This window comes from Chaetodon trifascialis, chromosome 5 (assembly GCF_039877785.1).
Source record: "Chaetodon trifascialis isolate fChaTrf1 chromosome 5, fChaTrf1.hap1, whole genome shotgun sequence".
In the NCBI taxonomy this organism is placed as follows: Eukaryota; Metazoa; Chordata; class Actinopteri; order Chaetodontiformes; family Chaetodontidae; genus Chaetodon; species Chaetodon trifascialis.
In genome coordinates, this window is record NC_092060.1 from 16,884,107 (window position 1) to 16,908,615 (window position 24,509).

A 24,509-nucleotide genomic window follows, 5' to 3' on the forward strand; every position below is an offset into this window, starting at 1 on the left:
AGTCCTTCGTGCTTAATTGTATTTTTGTCCTTCTTCTCTAAGCTCTTCACCCCAAACTTCAGCTGTAGAAATCTTATGCATATATTTCTTTTCATATTGAGTTTTAGCGTTAAGTAAAAGATATGATAGTAATAATTAATATTTTCTCTTTGCCTCCTTGTTTTTATGTTTATTAGCGCTGGTGTGTTCGCGTCTGTGTCTTGAGTCGAGCGGAATCTCTTTTTTTTTTTGCCTCTGTCCTTGGTGCTGATTCTCGGTCTTGCTCTTTTTCGTGGCTTCATGGAACAACTTACAACCATCTTGGTCATTTTCCCCATCTAAAATTTCAAATATGCGATTTTCTCTTTCAGATTATATCGTCCCTTACATTCAGGCATACATGTTCCACGTTTTAGTTCACGTTGTACTTCTCTTTGGTGTTCGACGCGGGGAAAAAGTCACATCAGGTGTAATGGAAAATATCTGCCAAGTTAGTCAGGAAAATTGTATAGCTCTAATTGCTTCTCGATATCGCGAATTTCCTACGAATCTCCTCTCTTTCGAAGTTATTTTCAGAAGTAGTTTACGTTCAGTACCAGTACAGGAAGTGGTAGAATTTCCATTTAAAGTAATTGAAGTAATTTTGCCGAAGTGGTGTGTGTGAGCGTAAATTATTTTCCTTTTAACGACTGCATGTGTAGTGGGTCTAATTCTGCGTTGTGGTAGTTTAATCTCTGGTACACTCCTGGATGGTCACAATTCCGTTTTTATCGCCTGCATTATGAAGTAAAACATTCACACATGTTTGCAGGTCCTCTCGCACAGGGCTCTCTGTGCTCTTTCGTTCAGAGAAAAGTCCGAGTGGAAAGAGGAGAATAAAATGCACGATAACATAAACCAAAGATAAATAATTTCTATCAAATGAATGAAACAAACAAACAGACTGCACAAACTCACATACCTGCATTATGAAGTAAAACATTCACACATGTTTGCAGGTCCTCTCGTACAGGGCTCTCTGTGCTCTTTCTACATTATGGAGAGTCACAACACGTCTCCATTACCAACCACTCTCATTAGCACACCCTAGCTCAACAAGCTAGGTAGCAGCCCTGCAACACACAGAGACCGCAAGAACTTCTCCTCCAAGTACTGAGTTTATACATGAATAAAAACACGTAACAATTCTACAACATGAAACTATAACTACGCCAACTTTACAAATATTTTTAAATAACCTACATTCACATTTAGAACAATTAAACAATGAAAATACGGAGCGTAGCAAAACTACGTACCGTTCAGAGAAAAGTCCGAGTGGAAAGAGGAAGTAAACCCCCGCTAAACGCGGTAAATACAGTTTTACAAAATAAAACATTCACTATACTTCCTATTACCCTCAGACCCTTTCCTCAATATATTTGTACTTAAAACATGAACACTAACATTTACACACATGCAATATTTGTTCCACTATATTATTATTTACTCTCAAGAAAGTAAAGAAAATGACAGCCAAAATGCTGCCCTTCAAAATAAAAGCTCGCGCTTCCTTGCTGTGTTCATAATATAGCGCAACAACATCACATCATTACACATGTTTCGTCCCATTTCATGCTGTCTTCTTCTTCTTCTTCTTCTTCTTCTTCTTCTTCTTCTTCTTCTTCTTCTTCTTCTTCTTCTTCTTCTTCCAGACGGTAGTGGTAGTATTAATAATATTTCACAACGGCTGCTTGGCTGACCATATTTTCAAAAACAGGTTGAATGTCAACCGTTATCGTCATACTGGCTGAAACTATTACGTTTCACATACCAGTTGACACCATGAGTCCAGCAGCATATTTTTTTGAAAACTTTTTGCTGCATGAGTCCAGCATCTATGCGCGGAGACAGACAGAGAGACGGACTTATTGGGAGCTTTTCTCAATGGTATTTGCCTGCATCATATATGCTCCAAGATCAGTGTCATAGATGGTAGAATTTGTTGAATGGAGTTAAGTGACCAATATTATGTCCATATTTAACATGGAGCAATGCAGAAGCAGTATGTAGTCAGACATTGTTTAGCATAAACATTTGAAGATTTCTGCCGAAGGCACTATGAAATGCTATAAGCGATTCAGTTTAGTGTGACTGGGGTTCATTTATGTAAAGTTTACTTATAGGGAGAATCAGCGTCTCACCCTCCTTAGAGAGAATGCAACAACAACAACAACAACAACAACAACAACAACAACAACAACACATAAGACTTCCTTACGACAAGGTTTGATACCATATTTTCAATTTTAATATCAGAAGTTAAAAAGGACGGATCATTGAGTTCCCAGCAAATTGCTATTTTTCACTTGTACTCACGGTGTCACTGTAGACCAGCGACGGAGTCAAATGTTCAGTCCGCTTTGCACACCACCCATTAGTCGAATTGACCAGCACTGTGCTCTCTATAGCCTTCAACAAAGACGACAAACGCTTGGACGGCACATATATTGATCGAATAGCTAATTTTAATGCTTGAAACTACCCTGTTTTAACCTGTGTTGTAGCCCACTGACGAAGGATGATGCATATACCGACCGTTTTTCAAAGCTACGGCTTTGTCTTTTTCTTTGTTGTGGTGCACCGCGCACACGGAGACCTGAGCTATTCTGTCGAGGAGGAGCTCAAACGCGGATCTGTAATTGGAAATATCGCCAAGGACCTCGGGCTGGAGGTGGGCAGACTGTCTGCTCGCAAAGCTCGTGTTGACATGGAGGGAAACGACAGACAATATTGCGGGATTAACCTTCGAAGCGGGGATTTGATCGTTGCGGACAGAATAGACAGAGAGGAGCATTGTGGAGAAAAGCCTTCGTGTGTTCTCAAATTCGACTTGCTATTAGAGAATCCATTGGAGTTACACCGTTTGTCCCTGCAGGTGCAGGACGTGAACGACAATGCACCGATTTTCCCGAAGGACATTATTAAGATTGAGATTACAGAGTCAGCTGACAAAGGAGCAAGATATCGCATAAATGCAGCACAAGATGCTGATATAAGCAAGAACTCTGTTCAAAGCTACATTCTGCAACAAAACCCTCACTTTGTGTTTAGTATCCAGACGACAAATGCTGGCAGAAAATATGGTGAGTTGGTTTTAGATAAAGAGTTAGACCGAGAGGAGCAGCAGGAAATGAAATTATTGCTGACTGCTGTGGATGGTGGCTCTCCTCAGAGATCCGGGACTGTAGTCATACACGTCATTGTACTCGATGCTAATGATAACGCCCCAGTGTTCACTGAGGCCGTATATACAGCTACATTACCTGAAAACTCACCAGTTAATACCCCAGTTGTGACTGTAAGTGCGTCAGATGCAGACGAAGGTGTCAACGGAGAGATTACATATGAATTTAGCCGAATCTCTGATAAAACACAAAAGCTTTTTTCACTCGATGAGAAAACCGGAGAAATCAGTGTGACAGGAGGCATCGATTATGAAGAGGGTCCGAAATATGAAGTGTTTGTTGAAGCCAAAGATGGTTATGGTCTCTCTTCAGAAGCGAAGGTGATTATTGAAATCACTGACGTGAATGACAACGCCCCTTTGATATACCTGAAATCTCTGACTAACCCCATACCTGAGAACGTGCCACCTGGTACAGAGGTGGGCATCATTAACGTGCAGGACAGAGACTCTGAGAACAACCGACAGGTGCGCTGCTTCATTCAGCAAAACGTCCCTTTTAAGTTGGTTCCCTCTATTAAAAACTATTATTCTCTGGTGAGCACAGGGCAACTGGACCGCGAACTAGTGTCTGATTACAACATTACAATCACTGCCACTGACGAGGGCTCTCCACCTCTGTCCTCCTCTAAAAGTGTTCAGTTATCTGTAGCAGACATCAACGACAACCCACCTGTGTTTGAGGAGCAGTCGTACAGCGCATATGTGAGTGAAAACAACAAACCTGGCTCCACTTTATGTTCCGTTAGTGCTCGAGACCCCGACTGGAGACAGAACGGGACAGTGATTTATTCTCTGTTAGCTGGTGAGGTGGGCGGTGCTCCGGTGTCCTCCTATGTGTCTGTGAACGGAGACACGGGGGTGATCCACGCTGTGAGGTCGTTTGATTATGAACAGCTGAGGAGTTTTAAAGTGCACGTGATGGCCCGAGACAACGGTTCTCCTCCTCTGAGCAGCAACGTGACCGTCAGTGTGTTCATGTCGGATGTGAACGACAACTCTCCTCAGATCCTGTACCCCGCCCCGGAGGGCAACTCGTTCATGACCGAGCTGGTCCCCAAAGCTGCACACGGAGGCTCTCTGGTGTCCAAAGTGATCGCGGTGGACGCGGACTCCGGCCAGAACGCCTGGCTGTCCTATCAGATAGTCAAATCCACTGATCCCGGACTTTTCACTATCGGTGTCCACAGCGGAGAGATCAGGACACAGCGGGACATTTCTGAATCTGACAGCATGAAACAGAACCTGATTGTGTCAGTGAAAGATAACGGACAGCCCTCTCTGTCTGCCACGTGCTCCATGTATTTACTTATTTCTGATAACTTGGCTGAGGTGCCAGAACTGAAGGACATTTCTTATGACGAGAAGAATTCCAAACTGACCTCTTATCTAATCATCGCTCTGGTGTCAGTGTCCACCTTTTTTCTGACCTTCATCATCATCATCCTGGGTGTGAGGTTTTGTCGCAGGAGAAAGCCCAGACTGTTGTTTGATGGAGCAGTCGCCATCCCGAGCGCGTATCTGCCTCCAAATTACGCAGATGTTGACGGCACAGGAACTTTACGCAGCACTTACAATTATGACGCCTACCTGACAACAGGATCTCGAACCAGTGACTTTAAGTTTGTTTCCTCTTACAATGAAAACACACTGCCTGCTGACCAGACTCTGAGGAAGGATCCGACAGACTTTTCTGATGTATTTGGAGATTGTGAAGGTTCTCCAGAGGTAGGAATACGTTTCATTTAGTTGAATTCCTGTTCGACACCCCTGAGAAGCCATTCTTGATTTTTGCTTCAGAGTTTTTTACTTTTGTGTTGTTCTTCTTCTTGGTCGTGTTGATTCAATACACCTTTCTACTGTCTACGGTTTGTAACGAAGTCAGGTTTTCTGCGAGAGTTTCGACGTTCACTCTTCCTGATACATTATGTCTTGATTTGACCTAACCTAAAGAGTTACCCTGCTTGCATTACAACCTTTATGTCTTGTCTTTTCTAATTACGATTGGCGTAAAGAAGCTGACAAGATATCAAACTAACTTTTCCAGACCGTCTGAAATTGCACCCCATCCGACCCACGCAGACACACTCACGCCGATGAAGTACGCAGACTTTCTCGTGTTTCATATTCTGATTGTCAATTGAAGTGTCTTTAAAAGTCTTTTCTTCCTAAGTCTTTTTACTCAGTGTGGTCCTGTGCTTTTATGCTTTCTTTGTATAATGCCACGACGAAGGACAACTTTTCCCATTCCGTTCCTTGTTTCTCTGTCCTTGGTGCTGAATAGCGTCTGATTCATTGATGTATTTTTGGAGATAGTTTAACACTGTGTTTCATACTGCTGTCCTTCCCTCCCTTTGCTGAAGTTTGTGTCAGTAAATTTGATATTTTAAATGCTTCGTTAAATCTTCATATTTTTCCTGCTTTGATGTTTGTCCATTAAATGTCGTTGCACTCATCTGATTTCATTTTTAGTGCCTCCTATCATTCGATACTCCATCGACGTTCATCTCTATGAATATAGTTTTGCTTGTGGAGTCTTTTTTTTAAGTTGGCCCCTTGTTCAGTAACATAATTGATATGTGCACCCGTGAACAGCGTTTCCTTGTTTGAATTGACATGGCATGTAGTTGTTCACAGAACGTGTGAAAAACATGGCGCATCCGACTCAATTTATTGTTTTAATATGAATACCTTGTTTGTTTAATAGAGAGTACATGTTGTTGCCCAATGGCGAACAATACAATTACGAACGGTATAAAAGAACATGAATGTAAATACATGTATATCAAATACATGTAATTACTGTTGAATTTTGATAGAGCATCTCATAGAAGTAGCAGTTTTATCCTGAAAGTTTCTGAGTTTGTTTTAATGCTTTTCTACTGATAACGAAATCACCTCTTCTTCCTCAATCTTTGAAACATCTTTTTGGCCTTTTCAGCATGTTTAAAGTTTCCCTTTCGGTTGTTGTTTTTATAACTAAGGGTGATAAAAGGGTATATCATTTTGATTTGTCTAAAATCCTTCATCGTCTTGTTATACCTGCACAGAAACTCGTGGTGTCAGTGTGTACCAGTAAACGAGAAGGCAGGTCATTCTCCACCCTTCTGACTCGACGAATTAAAAGCCTGAATCTGCTGTTGTAGCCACAAAAACGCTTCGTGTGTGACTACTATTTGACATTTTGCTTTTCTTTGAAGGAATCACCACTCCTGATTCGTATTTCTTTACTGCGTCTGTGGCTTTTCTCTGAGTAACGATGGGAAACAGCAGATTTGCGCTGCTATGCGGCCTTGCTTTTGTTTTCCTTGTCCTTCATCCCGTCCATGGCGACGTGAGCTACTCTATCCCGGAGGAGATGAAACGTGGATCTGTAATTGGAAATATCGCAAAGGATCTGGGACTTGATTTGGGCAGACTGTCAGCTCGCAAGGCTCGTATCCATAGTGAAGTCAACAACGTGCAGTACTGCGGCATTAACCTGAGCACCGGAGACTTGATCGTACAAGAGAGGATTGACAGAGAAGGGCTTTGTGCGAAAAAGGCATCATGTGTTGTTAAACAGGAACTCGTACTGGAAAATCCACTAGAGCTGCATCGTATAAGTATCCGTGTTCAAGATATTAATGATAATTCACCGCAGTTTAAAGAAGAATCACTTAAACTTGAAATTCAAGAATCAGCTGTTAAGGGTGCGCGTTTTCTGTTGGATGAGGCACACGATGGAGACATCGGAGAAAATGCTGTTCAGAGCTACTCGCTTCAGCAGAATGATCATTTCAAATTAAATGTAAACACAAAAGCAGGGGGGCGAAAGTATGGTGAATTAGTCTTAGACAAAGAACTAGACAGAGAGGACAAAAAGGAGATGATGTTATTGCTTACCGCATTTGATGGTGGCTCACCTCGGCGGTCAGGGACTGTAGTCATACAGGTTACTGTGCTGGATGCTAATGATAATGTACCAGTGTTTAGCCAGACCGTGTATAAAGCCAGTCTGCCTGAAAACTCTCCTCTGGATACACTGGTGATCACAGTGAGTGCCACTGATGCGGACGAGGGAGTGAATGGTGAAATTACCTATGGATTTGACCATGTGTCAGATGAAAATCATTTTTTTTCTCTCAACCCTAAAACAGGAGAGGTTAGAGTGTCTGGATCTATTGATTATGAAAAAGAATCTTCATATGAAATGCAGATCAGCGCTAAAGATGGTCTGGGTTTGGCCTCATATGCAACATTAATAATTGAGATTACTGACATAAATGACAACGCCCCAGTCATATACCTGCAATCTCTGTCTAACCCAATACCCGAGAACGTGCCACCTGGTACAGAGGTGGGCATCATTAACGTGCAGGATGCAGATTCTGAGAACAGCCAACAGGTGCGCTGCTTCATTCAGCAAAACGCACCCTTTAAATTAGTTCCGTCCATCAAAAACTATTATTCTCTGGTTACCACAGAACCACTGGACCGTGAACTCGTGTCTGATTACAACATTACAATCACTGCCACTGACGAGGGCTCTCCACCTCTGTCCTCCTCTAAAAGTGTTCAGTTATCTGTAGCAGACATCAACGACAACCCACCTGTGTTTGAGGAGCAGTCGTACAGCGCATATGTGAGTGAAAACAACAAACCTGGCTCCACTTTATGTTCCGTTAGTGCTCGAGACCCCGACTGGAGACAGAACGGGACAGTGATTTATTCTCTGTTAGCTGGTGAGGTGGGCGGTGCCCCGGTGTCCTCCTATGTGTCTGTGAACGGAGACACGGGGGTGATCCACGCTGTGAGGTCGTTTGATTATGAACAGCTGAGGAGTTTTAAAGTGCACGTGATGGCCCGAGACAACGGTTCTCCTCCTCTGAGCAGCAACGTGACCGTCAGTGTGTTGATATCGGATGTGAATGACAACTCTCCTCAGATCCTGTACCCCGCCCCGGAGGGCAACTCGTTCATGACCGAGCTGGTCCCCAAAGCTGCACACGGAGGCTCTCTGGTGTCCAAAGTAATCGCGGTGGACGCGGACTCCGGCCAGAACGCCTGGCTGTCCTATCAGATAGTCAAATCCACTGATCCTGGACTTTTCACTATCGGTGTCCACAGCGGAGAGATCAGGACACAGCGGGACATTTCTGAATCTGACAGCATGAAACAGAACCTGATTGTGTCAGTGAAAGATAACGGACAGCCCTCTCTGTCTGCCACGTGCTCCATGTATTTACTTATTTCTGATAACTTGGCTGAGGTGCCAGAACTGAAGGACATTTCTTATGATGAGAAGAATTCCAAACTGACCTCTTATCTGATCATCGCTCTGGTGTCAGTGTCCACCTTTTTTCTGACCTTCATCATCATCATCCTGGGTGTGAGGTTTTGTCGCAGGAGAAAGCCCAGACTGTTGTTTGATGGAGCAGTCGCCATCCCGAGCGCGTATCTGCCTCCTAATTACGCAGATGTTGACGGCACAGGAACTTTACGCAGCACTTACAATTATGACGCCTACCTGACAACAGGATCTCGAACCAGTGACTTTAAGTTTGTTTCCTCTTACAATGACAACACACTGCCTGCTGACCAGACTCTGAGGAAAGATCCAGCAGACTTTTCTGATGTATTTGGAGATTGTGATGGTTCTCCAGAGGTAGGAATACGTTTCATTTCGTTGAATTCCTGTTCGACACCCCTGAGAAGCCATTCTTGATTTTTCCTTCAGAATTTTTTCTTTTGTGTGATTCTTGTTGTTCGTGCTGATTCAATACAAATTTCTTCTCTCTAAGGTTTGTAATGAAGACCTGATGGCTGCTAAATAGTTTAGACGTTAGCTATTCATGATACATAGTGACGTGATTTAACTTAACCTTGATAGTTAACGTAGTCGCATCACAACCTTTTATATTTATGTTGTCTTGTGCGTAAAGAAGCTGACCTGATATCAAGTTTTACAAAGCCTCTGAAATTGCAACCCACTCGACCCACGCAGACACACACGAGCCGATTAAGTATGTACTCTTTCTCGTGTTTAACATGTAGCTTGTCAATTGTTTGTGCAGTTTTGAAGTGTTTTTTAAATTCCTCTTTTCCCCGAAGTCTCTCTGACTCACTCTGGCCATGCGCTTTTATGCTTTTTTTCTGTATGATGCTGCAATGAGGGTCAACTTTTCCCTTTCCGTTCCTTCTTCCTCTGTCCTTGGTTCTGAATCGCGCCAGATTCATTGATGTGTTTGGAGTTAGTTTGCCACTGTGTTTGATATTGTTGTCGTTCCCCCCGTTGCTGAAGTTTGTTTCAGTGAATTTGAGATTTTAAAGGCTTAGCTAAAATTTAGAAATGTTTCCTACTTTAATGCCTGTCTGTTAAAATGTGGTTGTTCTAACCTGTTGTCATTTTGAATGCATCTTATCAATCCATACTGCATAGAAGTTCATATCTGTTCACGCTGTTTTGCTAGAGGAGTCTCTTTTTTTAAGTTGGCCCCTTGTTCAGTAACATAATTGATATGTGCGCCCGTGAACAGCGTTTCCTTGATTCAGTTGACATGGCATGTAGTCTTTCACAGAACGTGGGAAACATCTGACTGAACTGATTGTTTCAGATGAATCTGTTGTTTGTTGAACAGATACCACATGCTGTTAGCCAGTAGCGACAAATGCAATTATCAACGGTATAAAAGAACATGAATGTAATTATAAGTATATCAAATACATATAATTGCAGTTGAATTTTGACAGAGCAGCTCGCAGAAGTAGCAGTTTTATCCTGAAAGTTTCTGAGTTTGTTTTAATGCTTTTCTACTGATAAAGAAATCACCTCTTCTTCCTCAATTTTTGAAACGTCGTTTTGGCCTTTTCAGCATGTTTAAAGTTTCCCTTTCGGTTGTTGTTTTTATATTCAAGGGTGATGAAAGGATCTATCTTTTTGATTTGTCTAAAATCCTTCATCGCCTTGTTATACCTGCACAGAAACTCGTGGTGTCAGTGTGTACCAGTAAACGAGAAGGCAGGTCATTCTCCACCCTTCTGACTCGACGAATTAAAAGCCTGAATCTGCTGTTGTAGCCACAAAAACGCTTCGTGTGGGACTACTATTTGACATTTTGCTTTTCTTGGAAGGAATCACCACTCCCGATTCGTATTTCTTTACTGCGTCTGTGGCTTTTCTCTGAGTAACGATGAGAAACAGCAGATTTGCGCTGCTATGCGGCCTTGCTTTTGTTTTCCTTGTCCTTCATCCCGTCCATGGCGACGTGAGCTATTCTATCCCGGAGGAGATGAAACGTGGATCTGTAATTGGAAATATCGCGAAGGATCTGGGACTTGATTTGGGCAGACTGTCAGCTCGCAAGGCTCGTATCGACAGTGAAGACAACAACGTGCAGTACTGCGGCATTAACCTGAGCACCGGAGACTTGATCGTACAAGAGAGGATTGACAGAGAAGGGCTTTGTGCGAAAAAGGCATCATGTGTTGTTAAACAGGAACTCGTACTGGAAAATCCACTAGAGCTGCACCGTATAAGTATCCGTGTTCAAGATATTAATGATAATTCACCGCAGTTTAAAGAAGAATCACTTAAATTTGAAATTCGCGAATCAGCAGACAAGGGTGCGCGTTTTGTCATTGGAGAGGCACACGATGGAGACATCGGAGAAAATGCTGTTCAGAGCTACTCGCTTCAGCAGAATGATCATTTCAAATTAAATGTAAACACAAAAGCAGGGGGACGAAAATACTGCGAACTAGTCTTAGACAAAGAACTAGACAGAGAGGACAAAAAGGAGATGATGTTATTGCTTACCGCATTCGATGGTGGCTCACCTCGGCGCTCAGGGACTGTAGTCATACAGGTTACTGTGCTGGATGCTAATGATAATGTACCAGTGTTTAGCCAGACCGTGTATAAAGCCAGTCTGCCTGAAAACTCTCCTCTGGATACACTGGTGATCACAGTGAGTGCTACTGACGCAGACGAAGGTTTAAATAGCAAAATTACCTATGGATTTGACCATGTTTCAGATGAAAATAACGACGTGTTTTCCTTACACTCTGAAACGGGGGAGGTGAGAGTAGCTGGAGCTATTGATTATGAGAAACAGTCATCCTATGAAATGCAGATCAGCGCAAGAGATGGTCTGGGATTAGTTTCTTACACAACTTTAATGATAGAAATTACAGACATTAATGACAACGTCCCAGTTATAAACCTGAAATCTCTGTCTAACCCCATACCTGAGAACGTGTCACCTGGTACAGAGGTGGGCATCATTAACGTGCAGGACAGAGACTCTGAGAACAACCGACAGGTGCGCTGCTCCATTCAGCAAAACGTTCCTTTTAAGTTGGTTCCGTCTATTAAAAACTATTATTCTCTGGTGAGCACAGGACAACTGGACCGCGAACTAGTGTCTGATTACAACATTACAATCACTGCCACTGACGAGGGCTCTCCACCTCTGTCCTCCTCTAAAAGTGTTCAGTTATCTGTAGCAGACATCAACGACAACCCACCTGTGTTTGAGGAGCAGTCGTACAGCGCATATGTGAGTGAAAACAACAAACCTGGCTCCACTTTATGTTCCGTTAGTGCTCGAGACCCCGACTGGAGACAGAACGGGACAGTGATTTATTCTCTGTTAGCTGGTGAGGTGGGCGGTGCCCCGGTGTCCTCCTATGTGTCTGTGAACGGAGACACGGGGGTGATCCACGCTGTGAGGTCGTTTGATTATGAACAGCTGAGGAGTTTTAAAGTGCACGTGATGGCCAGAGACAACGGTTCTCCTCCTCTGAGCAGCAACGTGACCGTCAGTGTGTTGATATCGGATGTGAATGACAACTCTCCTCAGATCCTGTACCCCGCCCCGGAGGGCAACTCGTTCATGACCGAGCTGGTCCCCAAAGCTGCACACGGAGGCTCTCTGGTGTCCAAAGTAATCGCGGTGGACGCGGACTCCGGCCAGAACGCCTGGCTGTCCTATCAGATAGTCAAATCCACTGATCCTGGACTTTTCACTATCGGTGTCCACAGCGGAGAGATCAGGACACAGCGGGACATTTCTGAATCTGACAGCATGAAACAGAACCTGATTGTGTCAGTGAAAGATAACGGACAGCCCTCTCTGTCTGCCACGTGCTCCATGTATTTACTTATTTCTGATAACTTGGCTGAGGTGCCAGAACTGAAGGACATTTCTTATGATGAGAAGAATTCCAAACTGACCTCTTATCTGATCATCGCTCTGGTGTCAGTGTCCACCTTTTTTCTGACCTTCATCATCATCATCCTGGGTGTGAGGTTTTGTCGCAGGAGAAAGCCCAGACTGTTGTTTGATGGAGCAGTCGCCATCCCGAGCGCGTATCTGCCTCCTAATTACGCAGATGTTGACGGCACAGGAACTTTACGCAGCACTTACAATTATGACGCCTACCTGACAACAGGATCTCGAACCAGTGACTTTAAGTTTGTTTCCTCTTACAATGACAACACACTGCCTGCTGACCAGACTCTGAGGAAAGATCCCACTGACTTTGCTGATGTATTTGGAGATTGTGAAGGTTCTCCAGAGGTAGGAATACGTTTGATCTCACTGAACTCATGTTTAACATCATGAAAAAGCCATTCTGAGTTTTGCTTCGACTCATTTCAGTTATGTCGTTTTCTGTGTTGTGATGGAGGTTGTTAAATACAGTTTTGATCAGTCTAAGGGTTGTCAAGACCTCATGATCTCTGATGAAAGGTTTCAACTTCAGCTGTCCGAGATAAAGTGGTTTGTGATCCATTTTCTCCTTAGACGTTACAGTTCTGGTATCACTTCATTCACATTTGGATTAATTTTTTCATGATGTGCGTATTGAACCTGAACTGCTCTCAACGCAAATCCCATAGACTAACTTGACATCCATCGACCCGCCACGCAGGCAGGCATCCACACACGTATGAAGCGCTTGCGCACCCGTGTCCAATAGGTTTATACTGCCAGTACTTTGGATGTTGTTGTTGTTGTTGTTGTTGTTGTTGTTGTTGTTGTTGTTGTTGTTGTTGTAATACCCTCATAGACTCCACAGGATTGCTCTTTTTATGTTCCAGTGAGGGAAAGCCTGTCCTTTCCGTTCCTTGTTTCTCTGTCCTTGGTGCTGAAGTCCATTGGATTGACTGATGGATTTTCAGAGGGAGTTTACCTCTGTGGTTTATGCTGTTGTCATTTTACCCCGTTGGTGAATTTTGTGCCAGTAAATTTGACTCAGTACAGATTTGTCTGAAATATTTGTTTTACTTGCTTCAGTGTTTGCATCTGAACATGCTGTGGCTCTAATCTGATATCACTGTGGTTGTCTCTTCCTGATCGAAGCTTGTTAGAAGTGTGTCAGTGGTAACGGAAAAGAAGCCGCGGTGTAAAAGTATTATGGATAAATGAAAATCTGAAGCTCTGTGATAATTCTGTTGTCCCAGTGGTGTCTGGCTTTCTTAAGATTGCCCTGTATCTGTAAATAATTGATATTTGCATCGGTGAAAAATGCGTCCTCGTTTCCGCTACCATGACCTGCAGTCTTTCACAGACCGTCTAACAAAATAGCACATGCTAATGAATTTCTATTTTCATACTAATGTATTTGTTTTCTCTGATAGATAGCATATATTCGTGTCCAAGAAGACATAAGTCAACTACCAACACAGTACAAAACAAAAATAACGTATATCAAATGCATGCAATTGCAGTTAAATGGTTGCAGAAAAGGAAAACATAAAACTTTATCCTGAAAGTTTCTTTGTGTTGGATTTTCTGCTTTTCAACTGCTGTCACTTTAAAATTTACTATATTTCAGCACTTTTTCCATTGACTTTGGCAACAACTGTTTGAACCTTTCAGTCTGTTTTCAAGTATATCTTTTTTTGGTTTCCCCTTTTTTTCATTCAGGTTTATGAAAGACTCTATCTTTGAATTTGTCTAAAATCCTTCATCGCCTTGTTATACCTGCACAGAAACTCGTGGTGTCAGTGTGTACCAGTAAACGAGAAGGCAGGTCATTCTCCACCCTTCTGACTCGACGAATTAAAAGCCTGAATCTGCTGTTGTAGCCACAAAAACGCGTCGTGTGGGACTACTATGTGACATTTTGCTTTTCTGTGAAGGAATCACCACTCCTGATTCGTATTTCTTTACTGCGTCTGTGGCTTTTCTCTGAGTAACGATGGGAAACAGCAGATTTGCGCTGCTATGCGGCCTTGCTTTTGTTTTCCTTGTCCTTCATTCCGTGTATGGCGACGTGAGCTATTCTATCCCGGAGGAGATGAAACGTGGATCTGTAATTGGAAATATCGCGAAGGATCTGGGACTTGATTTGGGCAGACTGTCAGCTCGCAAGGCTCGTATCGACAGTGAAGACAACAACGTGCAGTACTGCGGCATTAACCTGAGCACCGGAGACTTGATCGTACAAGAGAGGATTGACAGAGAAGGGCTTTGTGCGAAAAAGGCATCATGTGTTGTTAAACAGGAACTCGTACTGGAAAATCCACTAGAGCTGCACCGTATAAGTATCCGTGTTCAAGATATTAATGATAATTCACCGCAGTTTAAAGAAGAATCACTTAAATTTGAAATTCGCGAATCAGCAGACAAGGGTGCGCGTTTTCTCTTGGATGAGGCACACGATGGAGACATCGGAGAAAATGCTGTTCAGAGCTACTCGCTTCAGCAGAATGATCATTTCAAATTAAATGTAAACACAAAAGCAGGGGGGCGAAAGTATGGTGAATTAGTCTTAGACAAAGAACTAGACAGAGAGGACAAAAAGGAGATGATGTTATTGCTTACCGCATTCGATGGTGGCTCACCTCGGCGGTCAGGGACTGTAGTCATACAGGTTACTGTGCTGGATGCTAATGATAATGTACCAGTGTTTAGCCAGGCCGTGTATAAAGCCAGTCTGCCTGAAAACTCTCCTCTGGATACACTGGTGATCACAGTGAGTGCTACTGATGCGGACGAAGGTTTAAATAGCGAAATTACCTATGGATTTGACCATGTTTCAGATGATAACCAATTTTTTTCTCTTAACCCTGAAACGGGGGAGGTTAGAGTGTCTGGATCTATTGATTATGAAAAAGAATCTTCATATGAAATGCAGATCAGCGCTAAAGATGGTCTGGGTTTGGCCTCATATGCAACTTTAATGATAGAGATTACTGACATAAATGACAACGCCCCAGTTATAAACCTGAAATCTCTGTCTAACCCCATACCTGAGAACGTGCCACCTGGTACAGAGGTGGGCATCATTAACGTGCAGGACAGAGACTCTGAGAACAACAGACAGGTGCGCTGCTCCATTCAGCAAAACGTTCCTTTTAAGTTGGTTCCGTCTATTAAAAACTATTATTCTCTGGTGAGCACAGGACAGCTGGACCGCGAACTCGTGTCTGATTACAACATTACAATCACTGCCACTGACGAGGGCTCTCCACCTCTGTCCTCCTCTAAAAGTGTTCAGTTATCTGTAGCAGACATCAACGACAACCCACCTGTGTTTGAGGAGCAGTCGTACAGCGCATATGTGAGTGAAAACAACAAACCTGGCTCCACTTTATGTTCCGTTAGTGCTCGAGACCCCGACTGGAGACAGAACGGGACAGTGATTTATTCTCTGTTAGCTGGTGAGGTGGGCGGTGCCCCGGTGTCCTCCTATGTGTCTGTGAACGGAGACACGGGGGTGATCCACGCTGTGAGGTCGTTTGATTATGAACAGCTGAGGAGTTTTAAAGTGCACGTGATGGCCAGAGACAACGGTTCTCCTCCTCTGAGCAGCAACGTGACCGTCAGTGTGTTCATATCGGATGTGAACGACAACTCTCCTCAGATCCTGTACCCCGCCCCGGAGGGCAACTCGTTTATGACCGAGCTGGTCCCCAAAGCTGCACACGGAGGCTCTCTGGTGTCCAAAGTGATCGCGGTGGACGCGGACTCCGGCCAGAACGCCTGGCTGTCCTATCAGATAGTCAAATCCACTGATCCTGGACTTTTCACTATCGGTGTCCACAGCGGAGAGATCAGGACACAGCGGGACATTTCTGAATCTGACAGCATGAAACAGAACCTGATTGTGTCAGTGAAAGATAACGGACAGCCCTCTCTGTCTGCCACGTGCTCCATGTATTTACTTATATCTGATAACTTGGCTGAGGTGCCAGAACTGAAGGACATTTCTTATGATGAGAAGAATTCCAAACTGACCTCTTATCTGATCATCGCTCTGGTGTCAGTGTCCACCTTCTTTCTGACCTTCATCATCATCATCCTGGGTGTGAGGTTTTGTCGCAGGAGAAAGCCCAGACTGTTGTTTGATGGAGCAGTCGCCATCCCGAGCGCGTATCTGCCTCCAAATTACGCAGATGTTGACGGCACAGGAACTTTACGCAGCACTTACAATTATGACGCCTACCTGACAACAGGATCTCGAACCAGTGACTTTAAGTTTGTTTCCTCTTACAATGACAACACACTGCCTGCTGACCAGACTCTGAGGAAAGATCCCACTGACTTCTCTGATGTGTTTGGAGATCCTGAAGTTTCCCCAGAGGTATGAAAAACTGATATCTAATAGTGCTTCTTTTTCTTCTAAACTAAATGGGGGATTTCTGTTTTTCTTTCTTAGTGGCAGTATCAGACAAGTGCTTCTTTAATTTTCTTAATCCGATCAATTTCAGTACAAGTGACTCCTCTTTCTTTCTTTTTTCTTTTGATGGCAAGATCTAACTACAATCACCTCTGTCAAACATTTTTTTCTGCTTTACTTTCCCCTTGCTTTTGTGTGGACCTGGCCTTCCGAGTAAACATTTATTAAATAAAGCTCTAAGTAAGGTTTCATTTGGAAGTCATAGTTTTCTAATTAATATTTTGGACGAGAAGAGACAATCTTAGGAATTAAATTATGACTGTCAGTAGATACATTGTGGTACATTGTGGAGAGACTTTGTTTCCACAATTACTTGTATGCATATCTGATACACAATAATAATTCTGCATTTTGACGACTATGCTCAAGACCTTGTGAGATCCACTTTCAATGTTGTTGTTCTTGTCTGCCTCACCTGCCTTCTTGGACAGATAAGAGATATGTCTGTGATTCCAGTCAGACAGGTTCGATTATATGGGGTATTTGGTCATCAACTTGTACTTGAGTTTCCATATTTATTCTCGTCATATTTTCTACTTTTTTGTGTTCTGAATGAGGCATTGACCTATATTCAACCAAAAACCTTAAATTTAGCTGTTAGAAAAACTTTTGATTGGTCTTGGGATTTGTAAACTGTCCCAGCTGACGGTTAAGAGGTATTGGCAGTTTTGACTTGGTGCTGTTATGATTTATTTTACTTTTAATAGGACTCTTCCTCTGTCTTATTTAGGATGTCTCTTGGACTCTGTCTCTGTCTCTCTTTTGCTCAGCAGAGTATGTTTTAGTAAGCTCTGATTTTCTGTCTTGATCCTTTTCAGGACACTCACTTTGTTTGTTTTTGACAGTGTCTCTACACTTTTTAACAGATATGTTTTGTCCGGATTTACCAGTCTGTCTCTGCATCTTGATAAACTCTAAGAAGGTATTTTATTCACAAGCTTGCCCTGAGCGTAATTATATTCGCTGTGAGGCACTGGCTTTATATTGGCCATTTGAAAACATTTCATGAGGGGACTTGTTTTTTAATTTCAGTCAAAAAATGCTTGCATACTACATTCTGTTGATTGTTTAAAAAAAAAAAAAAAAAAAAAAAAAAAAAAAAAATATATATATATATATATATATATATATATATATATATATTTATTTATTTATTTAAAATTAATCACTGCAACTCATCTATAACTGTAATGTGACAATAACTTTTCTTACACCCGAAGCCTTTTTGTGTTATGATGCTGCATAAAATCTTAAACCAATTATCATTCCTCTATACTGTAATTTTAAAATATCTTTTATAGTAGTTATTTAATTTTTATAAGACCTATGGTGGTGCTGCTACTACTACTAATACTACTACTACTACTACTAGCAACAACAACAACAACAACAACAATAATAATAATAATTTTCATAAAAATACGCTCTGTCATTTCTTTATTTCACTCATGGTGTCGCTATTTACCAGTCTACCCGAAACATTTCCACTCCACCCTCTGTTGCAGCCTGCAGACCAATAAAAGGGTATTTTTTTCAGTTGCTGTGGGACCGAGGAGCAGTGCTGTCGATTTGCTTTTGTCTGAACCGTAGAGTCCTTGAATAAGAAATCTAAAAGCGGACCGTTTTTCTGTAACAAACGTAGTGCCATGACGGGGCTCAAAGTGAGCTGCATCCTTTTCTTTCTCGTGTGGCAAGCCGTGGATGGCGACGTGAGCTATTCCTTCCAAGAGGAAATGAAGCGCGGATCTGTTATTGGGAATATAGCGAAGGATCTTAACCTGGACATGAGTAAACTGTCTGCTCGAAATGCCCGTGTTGATGCCGGGGGGAATCGCAAACGTTATTGTGACATCAGTCTCAGTACCGGAGAGTTAGTTGTCGCCGACAGGATTGACCGAGAGGGGCTTTGTGGAGAAAAGCTGTCGTGTGTAATAAAGCGCGATCTTGTACTGGAGAATCCCCTGGAACTGCATCCTTTCACTCTGCACATTCAAGATGTTAACGATAACTCACCCCAATTTAACGAAGAATCGATTAATCTAGAAATTCAAGAGTCTGCGGATAGGGGAGCTCGTTTTGTGATCGAGGAGGCGCACGATGCGGATGTAGGACAGAATTCAGTTCAGCAGTACAGCCTTAAAAAGAATGAGAATTTCATTTTGGCTGCTAATGGAAACACAATAGAGCTTGTTCTTGACAAAGAGCTTGATCGTGAACAACAGCAGGAGATCAATTTGCTGCTTACAGCTTTGGATGGTGGCTCTCCTCAGAGATCAGGTACAGTCGTCATACACGTCACTGTGCTGGATGCTAATGATAACGCCCCAGTGTTCAGCCAGGCCGTTTATAAAGCCAGTCTGCCTGAAAACGCTCCTGTAGACACTGTGGTGGTCACAGTGAGCGCCACTGATGCAGACGAGGGGGTCAATGGAGATGTGACTTATGACTTTGGGCATGTTTCAGAGGATGTAAAGAAAGTATTTAATATTGACCGGAAGAACGGAAAAATAAAAGTCAGTGGTGTGATTGACTTTGAGACTGTTGCAACCTATGATTTACGCGTTAAAGCAAAAGATGGTTTAGGTTTATCATCATATGCAAAGGTCACCGTTGATGTCACCGACGTGAATGACAACATACCTGTAATCTATGTGAAATCTCTGGCAAATCCAGTACCGGAGAACGTGTCACCTGGTACAGAGGTGGGCATCATTAACGTGCAGGATGCAGATTCTGAGAACAACCAGCAGGTGCGCTGCTCCATTCAGCAAAACGTCCCTTTTAAGTTGGTTCCGTCTATTAAAAACTATTATTCTCTGGTGAGCACAGGACAACTGGACCGTGAACTAGTGTCTGATTACAACATTACAATCACTGCCACTGACGAGGGCTCTCCACCTCTGTCCTCCTCTAAAAGTGTTCAGTTATCTGTAGCAGACATCAACGACAACCCACCTGTGTTTGAGGAGCAGTCGTACAGCGCATATGTGAGTGAAAACAACAAACCTGGCTCCACTTTATGTTCCGTTAGTGCTCGAGACCCCGACTGGAGACAGAACGGGACAGTGATTTATTCTCTGTTAGCTGGTGAGGTGGGCGGTGCCCCGGTGTCCTCCTATGTGTCTGTGAACGGAGACACGGGGGTGATCCACGCTGTGAGGTCGTTTGATTATGAACAGCTGAGGAGTTTTAAAGTGCACGTGATGGCCAGAGACAACGGTTCTCCTCCTCTGAGCAGCAACGTGACCGTCAGTGTGTTCATGTCGGATGTGAACGACAACTCTCCTCAGATCCTGTACCCCGCCCCGGAGGGCAACTCGTTCATGACCGAGCTGGTCCCCAAAGCTGCACACGGAGGCTCTCTGGTGTCCAAAGTGATCGCGGTGGACGCGGACTCCGGCCAGAACGCCTGGCTGTCCTATCAGATAGTCAAATCCACTGATCCTGGACTTTTCACTATCGGTGTCCACAGCGGAGAGATCAGGACACAGCGGGACATTTCTGAATCTGACAGCATGAAACAGAACCTGATTGTGTCAGTGAAAGATAACGGACAGCCCTCTCTGTCTGCCACGTGCTCCATGTATTTACTTATTTCTGATAACTTGGCTGAGGTGCCAGAACTGAAGGACATTTCTTATGATGAGAAGAATTCCAAGCTGACCTCTTATCTGATCATCGCTCTGGTGTCAGTGTCCACCTTTTTTCTGACCTTCATCATCATCATCCTGGGTGTGAGGTTTTGTCGCAGGAGAAAGCCCAGACTGTTGTTTGATGGAGCAGTCGCCATCCCGAGCGCGTATCTGCCTCCTAATTACGCAGATGTTGACGGCACAGGAACTTTACGCAGCACTTACAATTATGACGCCTACCTGACAACAGGATCTCGAACCAGTGACTTTAAGTTTGTTTCCTCTTACAATGACAACACACTGCCTGCTGACCAGACTCTGAGGAAAGATCCCACTGACTTTTCTGATGTGTTTGGAGATCCTGAAGTTTCCCCAGAGGTATGAAAAACTGATGTACAATAGTGATTCTTTTTCTTCTAAACTAAGAGAGGTGTTTTTGTAACTTTCCTAATTATTGCAATCCAACTACAACGGGAGTCGTCTAATCGTTCTTTCTTTGCTCTTGCATGGAACTTAAAATCTCTAAATAAGGTTTCATTTTCGAACTGACGAATTGCTTTTTAATATGTCAGACGACATAACATGATTATCATGATTATCTGAGGGAATTACAGCTTATAACAGATACATGTTGATGGATTGCGGTTGGACTGTGAGTTTGGTTCATTGTTCAATGAGAAGACTTTGCCCAGTGATCAGAATTTGAGTAAGAGTCCAGCAGAATTTGTGAAGGGTTTTGAAGAATTGGTGGTGTTCACACAGGTATGATTGGCCATGTTGCATTAAATGTTTTTACTAAGACTTTTTTTTTTTTTTTAATTTTTGAAAATAGTTTTCATTTCAACTGCTGTGGGTTTCATCTTGATTACTTTTGAGTGTGTCATTCTCTGTTTGTAGGCATTGTTTCAAAAGCATTCATAGTTGAAGTTGTGTTTGAAAATTCACACTTTATCTGTCAGTTTTGTGCTGCTCTCACAAACATCTTCAAACTGCAGTTTCTTATCATCAGACCATTTTCAATCTTAATGGCAAACTTTCCTGAATGCAACGTATAAAGTCACCAACTGACTGCTCTGTGCGACAACATATGTATTTATCCAAAATAAGAGCACACTCTGAAGATGTGAGATGAGGCTTGTAAGGACAGGAAAAGGTCATGACATGTCATCTTTGAGTATATTTCTGGTGTTGGCAGGGTATTCAAATCAATCAGGGAGTTCTGGATGTGATGTTTGTTTCCCTAACATGTGGAGCAATGCTTCACTCCATCAAACGAGTTGTTGTCGTGTGATGTTATACATTGTTCACTTTGTCATTTTATGAAAAGATTTTTTTTTTAGCCTTGATGTCATACATTTTGAAGCTTTCATGTGAGCCGAACGCTTTGTTGGGACTGATCATTCATGATAGATCTGTTGTTGACATTGTTTGCCCTGCATGAAAGATGACACAGTGGCATTCCTTTGAAAGGTGTCATTTCTGGCATTGTTGATGGGAATTCTTATTATTCATCTTCTGTTTTACTCGATCATAATTATTCACTGTCTGAAAGCCAAATGAATAACCATGTCATATGATTAGGTCTGTGCGTGTGCCATAATCTGCTGACCATGACACCACGTATGTTCTTACGCACTGGTTAAGTGAACCTTTTGTCCTGATTGTACAGCACATTATTACGTGCCTATTGTGCTGACATTGTTCTGATGATAGACTAAAGTCATTCTGTCTACAAGATAATGTATTGCATATAATCTAACAACTTCTCCTGCTCTGGGCTCTTTCTTGTCATCTCACACTTGAGACAGCAAGGAAGGAGACCGTCTGCAGGTGTCAGAATAAACTCTCAGAAACACGACGACTGACTCTATGCTTTTTAGTACAAAATTGCCTGAACAGTACTCTTCTTTTAAATATTACACAAATCACTCTCACAGTTACCTGGAATCTTGGTTTCAACAAGTTTTAGTAATCAGCTCAGTGTAGGGACTGTCAGTTATGAACCATGCACAACATGCCATCACATGGTCTTTGTTGACAAAGAAATGATATCTATCATCACATTTGCCACCATATGTCATATACAATTGTTGACTTTGTTGCTAAATATTCTGGCAAACAGTGATCTTTCTCTCTAGCCCAGGGAAGTATGTGATTATGGTGTCTAGCAGAGTGCTGTATGTATCTCAAGAGTTGGCTGACTGAAACGTTTGTTGTGTCATAGCAGCATATGTACCACAGGAGGATGACACACAGCCAGTCCATTCCCATTTACGAACGTGTATGCTGGATTGGCCTCTCTTGTTGTGTTTGATCACTGAAGGATTTGGGCACAGCTTCAGAGAGAAGGAAAGAGTGAATTTGTAATTGTTTTGTGTTGTAATTTTAGTTTGCCATTTTCATTGGAAATATTCCTCCATTGGAGATTTTTCCAGTGCTTGTGCTGAGTCCATATGGGGACGTCAATGGTTTTACAATGAAGAACTTTTGTTACCTTATGACTGTCTGTTGTTTTTTTGAGAGGATACCCAGTGTCAGACTGTATCCTGCATCTTTCCTGTGTGACTTTTTGAAAGGTGATTTTTTTTTTTTGTTTTTCTTTTTAATGTCTGAGAAGAAAGAAATTGCTGCAAGGTGTAGACTGGGCCCGACTTCCTCTTCATCATATGGGATAATGAGACAGAATATCTGCAGTAACTATAAATCACCATAACAAGTGTAGATTTGCAGTGTTGTATCGACCTTTGCAGTTGCACAGATGTGGTAGAGTAGTGGAAAGAGTAGTGTGTCCCCCTCAACAGGTTTTCCGACATTTTGACTTTTGCATTTACTTTTCTCTTCATTGTTTGCAGTTCTTTGTCCTAAGATACAGCAGTAACAGAAGTCTGTCTCTTAGACAGAATTTAAACACATGTTCTGGTCATAAACTTAATACATGCCAATTCTTTCAGGAACTGAAAAAAAATGAAGCCTTTTATCAATACAAGTTGAAGCTGATTGGAGGATGTCAGACCAAGTGGGGTCAAAGACAGGCCGGCTTTCTAGTGGATCCAGTTCAAAGTTGGTGATGCCAGCATTTCTACTGCTTACAGACAAGCATTTAGTTGACATACATAAAGTTATGATTGAGGCAAACAATGACCTTATAACAATGCATGAATTTAAACTATTAGTACATCTTGAGATAAGGCTGCTGTCTATCAAAAGAAACAAAACAAGAATCAAACAGTCCCACTGACGTGATGGAATAGAGGCAGGGAGAGACTCTCTTGATCCCCTTCTAGACAACAGTGTTTGCTATACCAAATGTGTGCAACCCTTGATGTGATGGCAAAGGTGACTACGGTGTGGTATGATTTTGATATAGATTGCAAAAATGCACATAAATGTTTTCAGACAGCAAGAAGCAGCTCACTGCAGTCATGCCCGTGCTGCCGTATATTTCGACTGCAAGTTTACCTTAAAGAAAGTACATATGCTGTAATGTGTTTCTGTACCAAAAAAAAAAAAAAAAAAGCCAACTCAGCCTCACGCAGTGAAATTCTGAGCAAAACAAACCAAGTGATGAAAGTCTGGAGTTAAACACCTTCTAATGTGCACACCATGATTATGGTGACCACAGCATTTCAGTTCTAGATATTTCACCAGACAACAGCAAAGATGCACTGGAACCTGGTCTACTCTGCAGAAAAGTCCCTTTGATAGGTGTTAAAAATGAAAACAATACCCCCTTTTAGGGAATTAACAGTATCAGATGATTGCTGCCGATTTATAGCTGGGATATATTGCAAACACAGGACATTTTAATTTTGTCATTGTCCTTGAATCTGACAAAGCTTATTTTCCCGAGCAGGGCAGCTATTTGAAATGTCACGTTACTGTATTAAAATGTATGTTATTTAAGTGTGCTGACTATGACGTTCAAAGACAACATGAATTCTAGCTTGCACATCTGAAAAGAATAAAAAAAGCGTGGCTTGAAAAAGTCCATGCTGTCTTCA

The 24,509-nt window shown here is 42.5% G+C and overlaps 3 protein-coding genes across 33 annotated transcripts in view; all 3 read left to right on the plus strand.

The window, feature by feature from the left end:
* LOC139331585 (protocadherin gamma-C5-like) overlaps positions 1-24,509 on the plus strand; it is a 296,020-nt gene that overhangs the window by 61,672 nt on the left and 209,839 nt on the right. For 2 of the 31 annotated variants that reach the window (XM_070963158.1, XM_070963178.1), the window contains exon 1: positions 18,438-20,886. The exons of 23 other annotated variants lie outside the window; for them this stretch is intronic. In XM_070963158.1, coding sequence (XP_070819259.1) covers positions 18,523-20,886 — 2,364 coding nt within the window. In that variant the 5' untranslated portion in view covers positions 18,438-18,522. Of the gene's footprint in view, positions 1-2,305; positions 4,934-6,392; positions 8,853-10,329; positions 12,769-18,437; positions 20,887-24,509 lie in introns of those variants that run through there. 6 more of the 31 variants (XM_070963144.1, XM_070963168.1, XM_070963147.1 and 3 more) reach the window with 6 other exon arrangements.
* Positions 1-24,509, plus strand: part of LOC139331599 (protocadherin beta-16-like) — a 236,821-nt gene that overhangs the window by 48,339 nt on the left and 163,973 nt on the right. The gene's annotated exons all lie outside the window — the stretch shown is intronic.
* LOC139331608 (protocadherin beta-16-like) lies at positions 14,229-17,940 on the plus strand. Its single transcript, XM_070963197.1, has one exon. The coding sequence runs from the start codon at positions 14,393-14,395 to the stop codon at positions 16,784-16,786; it is 2,394 nt and encodes a 797-aa protein (XP_070819298.1). The 5' UTR covers positions 14,229-14,392; the 3' UTR covers positions 16,787-17,940.

Bases quoted from the DNA above. Each gene is read 5' to 3' on its own strand.
- LOC139331608 (XM_070963197.1), top strand. From the start codon at position 14,393: ATGGGAAACAGCAGATTTGCGCTGCTATGCGGCCTTGCTTTTGTTTTC.